Below are 6000 nucleotides of genomic sequence, written 5' to 3'. Positions count from 1 at the left end.
GCTTGCAAGCAAGCGGGCAAGGGAAGTGTGCGCAGGGAGGTAGCAGAGGAGGTGTGCGGGCAGGGGTTCGCGGCAGTTGGCCCTGGCATGAGCCCTGGGCTCTAGCATTTGCCTTACCTCGGGTTATGCCTTCTCCCTCTTCCCATGGAGCAGTTCCGGTTTCCCTCAGCTCTCCCTGTCACTGCCCGGATCTTCCAGGTCCTCCAGGGTGCCTTTGGAAGCCAAAGAGAGCCAGTATGCTGTAATGGTTAGGAGCGCGGACTCTAATCTAGGAGAACCGGGTTTGATTCCCCGCTCCTCCACGTGCAGCTGCTGGTGTGACCTTGGGTCAGTCACAAGTTCTCTCGGAGCTGTCCTCTCACAAGAATCCTCTCAGAGATCCCTCAGCCCCACCTACCTCAGAGGGTGTCTGTTGTGGGGAGGGGAAGGGAAAGGAGATTGTAAGCCGCTCTGAGACGCCAAGTGAAGGGCGGGTTATAAATCCAATCTCTTCTTCTTCTTTTACCTCACAGGGTGTCTGTTGTGGGGACGGGAAGGGAAAGGAGTTTGTCAGCTGCTCTGAGACTGCAAGTGAAGGGTGGGGTATAAATCCAAACTCCTGGCATCGTTTAATGTGTCATATGAATATTCATGCTTTGTTTCAGTTCTGAGAGCCAGTAGAGGTTAGGAGCGTGGACTCTAATCTGGGAGAACCAGGTTTGATTCCCCACTCCTCCATGTGCAGCTGCTGGTGTGACCTTGGGTCAGTCACAAGTTCTCTCAGGGCTGTCCTCTCACAAGAATCCTCTCAGAGCTCCCTCAGCCCCGCCGTCCTCACAGGGTGTCCGTTGTGGGGAGGGGAAGGGAAAGGAGATTGTACGCCGCTCTGAGACTCCTTCGGATAGCGAAGGGCGGGGTATAAATCCAGTCTCTTCGAAGCCCCTGTGCCAACGTGAATTAGTTCTGGCAGAAGTCTCCTCCCCGTACCCATAAACATGAACATGGAAGCCTTTCTCCTTTCGTGTTCTGGTCTTCGGCCTGCATCCAGCCGGAAGGCCTAGCAGCAGCGAAGACATCCATAACAGGCCTGGTGGCAGTTGCTCCCCCAGGTTCTGGAGAGGTGGACACGTCCCTTTGGCTCCTCCATGTGATTTATGGCACCAATTTACGCTGCACAGGAGAGCAGTACATAAATTAATTACCAGGCCCAGCCGGTAATGGGATTTGGAGCAGATGCTTGAGAAATGGCTGGCGGTGGCTTAGAATACATTGTGTGTGGTGTGTGTGTGTGGAGAACGCACTGGCTGTGCCCTTTTCCTTTCCCCCCTTCTCTCCCCAGGGTCAGTCTCCTTGTGATCGGTAAACGCTGCATTCATCCCTGGGTCTACTCGATCTGATCCTCACTGTGAAGTACTGTCCTTACTCGGGCAGTTTTTTTATTTGGAGAGTTTGTGCATCTCAGATCTCCGGAGATCTGCGCTACAGATTCAAGCGCCCTGAGAACTTTTTGTGATCTGTTTCGAACCCAAGTTTATAGCACTTAAGAAAGTGGTGGTTGTATGTGCACGGGACATGTCTTGCGCAATGCTCCCTCTAAGCTTGGAGTCTTGTGAGCAAAAATTCAACTTTGCGAGCTACTGGCATTAAAGTTGTGAGCAAGTGATTTGGCCACTGCATAAATTAGTGTGCTCTGGAGCCCTCCTTCCTGAGCTAAGACAAAAATGTGTGAGCCGGAGGCTAAAAAACTGTGAGCTAGCTCACACTAACTCAGCTTAGAGGGAACACTGGTCTTGTGTAAGGAAGAAGAAGAGATTGGATTTATACCCCGCCCTTTACTCGGAGTCCCAGAGCGGCTTACAAACTCCTTTCCCTTCCCCTCCCCACAACAGACACCCTGTGAGGTAGGTGGAGCTGAGAGAGCCCTTTCCAGAACTGTCCTTGAGAGAACAGCTCTGAGAGAACTATGGCTTGCCCAAGGTCATCCAGCAGGTGCAACTGGAGGAGTTGGGAATCAAACCCAGTTCTCCCAGATTAGAGTCCGCACACTTAACCACTACACCAAGCTGACTCTCAATCCCTGGAGAGAGTAGCTTGTCCATAAGCAGAATTTCCACTGGACAGGGAATGGGGATTCCGGGGCCCTGTGTATTCCCTGTGTTTGTGACTGGATCCTTTGTGGGCAGAAAAGTAGTGGTGTTTGGTAGATACGTTTTGAGAATTGGTGGGTGGGTGGATTCTCGTCAGTATATTTTCTCATTAGATTTCTGTTCTTTTTTTGTATACATGTAATTTTACCTTGGGGAGACTGAAACACCGATAACTTGAAATCAGACATCATGCGGGTAGCCGTGACAGAGCCCCAGCTCGGGGAGGACATAGAATATAAACAAACATTCAGTCAGTCGAGTTCTCCATTCCAAATTGGACATGTTTTTCCTTTCCCATCGTCACACCTTGGGGAGTGCAAACTTTTGCGAGGTCGGCGATCTGAATCTTCTAAATCTTCCTTTGCAGCTGTCCAAAGAGGTCGGATCCCTCCTACCCACTCCAGCGCCAGCCCCAACGCCATGCCCAGCGGGGAATACTACAACGGGCAGCCCGTTTCGGAACTGATCTCTCAGCTGCTGCGGGCCGAGCCGTACCCCACGGCCCGCTTCAGCTCGCAGTACGCCCAGCAAGGCAGCGTGATGGGCATCGATAACATCTGTGAGCTGGCGGCCCGGCTACTTTTCAGCACGGTGGAGTGGGCCCGGAACATCCCCTTCTTCCCCGACCTGCCCGTCTCGGACCAGGTGGCCCTGCTGCGCCTCAGCTGGAGCGAGCTTTTTGTCCTGAACGCGGCCCAGTCGGCGCTGCCCCTTCACATGGCCCCACTGTTGGCAGCGGCCGGCTTCCACGCCTCCCCCATGTCCGCAGACCGAGTGGTGTCCTTCATGGACCAGATCCGCATCTTTCAGGACCAGGTGGAGAAACTCAACCGGCTGCAGGTGGACTCGGCCGAATACAGCTGCCTCAAAGCCATAGCGCTCTTCACGCCAGGTGAGTCGGTTCCCAGCCGGCTGTGTCGAATAGTAAAGGTAAAGGTTCCCTTGCTCGAAAGTCAGTCGAATCCGACTCTAGGGTTGCGGTGCTCATCTCCGTTTCAAAGCCGAAGAGCCAGCGCTGTCCGAAGACGTTTCCGTGGTCATGTGGCCGGCATGACTAAACACCGAGGCGCACGGAACGCTGTTCCCTTCCCACCGAAGTGGTACCTATTTATCTACTTGCAATTTCTTGCTTTCGAACTGCTAGGTTGGCAGGAGCTGGAACTAGAGACGGGAGCGCACTCCGTCATGCGGCAAACTCGGGTCTCGAACTGCTGAACTACCGACCTTCCACAGCCTGCAGTTCAGTGTCTTAACCACTTGAGCCCAGCAAGTTTTGAGCCGAATTTCCCACAAAATATTCACAAAGGAGACTTCGTCAAAGTGAAATGCATCTATTGTCTGGAATAAATCTATCCCATATAGTCCATCGTAGGAAAATGCAGAAGCCCAAAGGTAGGGAGGGCGGGGTGTAAATCGAATAAAATAAATAAATAAATAAATAAAATAAAGAATATCAATATACAAGATAAATATCCAAAAAGTCCAACACTTTCCCAGTGTTTCAGACTTCTGATCCTTCCTCGGGAACAAAAAACTGTAAAATTACAAAATGCAGTAACACTTTTTAAAACAATATTTCAAAAACCATTAATCCCAATATTACAAAGAGCCCTTTTAAATTAATAACATCATTACACTGTTATCAGTCCTACCAACTACCGAGAGTCTCATTCCATCTCCTTTTAAGAGAATGCTTTTCTATTACTCTGTAAAAGAGAATTCCTCCTTTGAGTTTTACTTAATTTTTTGTAGAAATAGCACAATGTACGGACCACAAAATGAATAAAACGTATACTCACTCAACATTGGGCAAGGTCTCCTCAGCTCTAATCTGCACCTCTAAAGGCTGCTTCAATGTGTCATAGAATCATAGAATGTTAGAGTTGGAAGGGACCCTGCAGGTCATCTAGTCCAACCCCCTGCACTCTGCAGGAGCATAGCCGAAAGAGAGCCCTACGTACCTACATCATACCCGAAAGATGGCCATGCAGCCTCCGCTTGAACACATCCAGCGTAGGAGCACCCACCACCTCACCTTCCACTGCTCAACCACTCTTACGGTTAGGAAGTCTCTCCTGATATTTAGCTGGTAACAACTCCCTTGTCATTTCCACTCATTAGATCTAGTCTTGCAATCCAGAGCAAGAGAGAATAGATCCACTCCAGCTTCCACATGACAGCCCTTCAAGTATTTGAAGACTGCACTCATGTCCCTTCTAAGCCTTCTCTTTCCCGGGCTAAACATACCCAACTCTTTCAGCCTTTCCTCATAAGACTTGGATTCCAACCCTCTCACCATCCCGGTTGCCCTCTTCTGGACACGCTCGAGCTTGTCAACATCCTTCCTGAAATGTGGTGCCCAAAACTGGACACAGGACGCCAGGTGAGGCCTGACCATAGCAGAATAGATCGGAACGACCACCTCCCGTGATCGGGACACAATGCTTCTGTTCATGCATCCTAAGATTGCAGGACCAAAACATGCCTCGGAGTATCCAGCCTACTGTGTCTATTTTATGGATCTAAATTGAATACAGCTGGTTGTTCCCTGCTGGCATTTGAAGTTGTAGAATTTTTGAAACGAAGTCTCCTTTGCGAATGTTTTGCGGGAAATTCAGCTCACAGTTGTTCTTTTGTGTTTTTTTTGTTCGTCTTTGCTACTTTTTACTGTGTGTTGTACTTCTGTTGTTGAGTGGTGCCTTTCTTACTCCTTGCTCTGCTTCAGAGTATCATAGAGTTGGGCAGGGACCTGTCAGGGCTGATCCACCCACTCGCCGCTCTCTCTGCAACCCCACACCATGATGCGCTTTTGGCACATCAGAGGCAACTGAATTCAGGGTGTAAGCTTGCCCAGTGTCCACTTCCAGTCTGCGGCTTCCGTGTCCACCTTCCTGGGCAGGAGAAAAGGTGCGGGGGAGAGATGTCATATGATGTCACTTTTGGTTACGCTCTAGGAATCTCCCTGATTTCTATGGTTTTTACCCTAGAGATGTTTTGGTGGGTGGGATTCCTAGGATGTTGTCCAGGAGTGACATCGCTTTTGGGTCTGCATGACCCTCCCCAGGCCCCGCCCCAGAAATCCCCCAGGGGATGCGGGCAGAGGTCTGTCAACCCTAGTTCAGACCAAAGAGACGACTTCAGTCAGTGAGACAGGCTGCATGTTTTCTTATTTTGTTGTCTTTGTCGGAAACTTTTTCCCCACCTTGCCTTTCTGCTGACAGAGTTACGACATAAACCTTTAACTGGGTCTTGTCTCTGTGCCTGCCTGCCTGTCTGTCTGTCTGTCTCTCAAAAAAGCAATAAAACAGAAGTCCCAGAAAGGGGCAATAATTAATCCATTGAATCCTCTAGAAAATTAGACATTTGTCCTGTTGACTAAAAGACAGGCAGGTGGGGTACCAAAGCACAATCCTGGGGTGGAGTGGGGTGTCTCTGTGTGCATCTGCCTTGCTAGCTGGAGAAACCCTCAGAAAGGGAGACAGAGATGAAAGGGGGGGTGGAGTTTTGAAGCCCTAAGGTACAGATTCCGTGCTGTCCCCGCCTCTGCCGCTCCCAGCAACTGTCAGTTCTGAATTTAAAGGGAAATACTATGGGCTGTGTAGCAGTATTCTTAGCGCATAAGAATATCCCTGCTATATCAGTCCAGTGGTCCATTTGGTCCAGCTTCCTGTTTCGTGCAGTGGCCAGCCATAGGGCATAGAGGCTGTTTCCTGATGTTGCCTCTTGGCACTGGCATTTCAGAAGTTTACTGCCATCTGAATGTGGGGTCCCCCTTAGTCACCATTGCTAATAGCCTCTCATAGACTGAACTATCCTCTTTTAAAGCAAGTCTGTGCTTGTGGCCACCACTGCATCGCCAGGCCCTGAATTCCAC

General features: G+C 50.1%; 1 protein-coding gene across 1 annotated transcript in view; it reads left to right on the top strand.

The window, feature by feature from the left end:
* NR2F6 (nuclear receptor subfamily 2 group F member 6) overlaps positions 1-6000 on the top strand; it is a 57240-nt gene that overhangs the window by 47886 nt on the left and 3354 nt on the right. The window contains exon 3 of the mRNA XM_015406822.1: positions 2494-3018. Coding sequence (XP_015262308.1) covers positions 2494-3018 — 525 coding nt within the window. The remainder of the gene's footprint in view (positions 1-2493; positions 3019-6000) is intronic.

The sequence above is a fragment of the Gekko japonicus genome, unplaced genomic scaffold, assembly GCF_001447785.1.
Source record: "Gekko japonicus isolate JY-2015 unplaced genomic scaffold, Gekko_japonicus_V1.1 scaffold2000, whole genome shotgun sequence".
Lineage (NCBI taxonomy): Eukaryota > Metazoa > Chordata > Lepidosauria > Squamata > Gekkonidae > Gekko > Gekko japonicus.
Note: the sequence above shows the minus strand (reverse complement) of the source record. Positions and strands in the feature narration are given on the sequence as shown.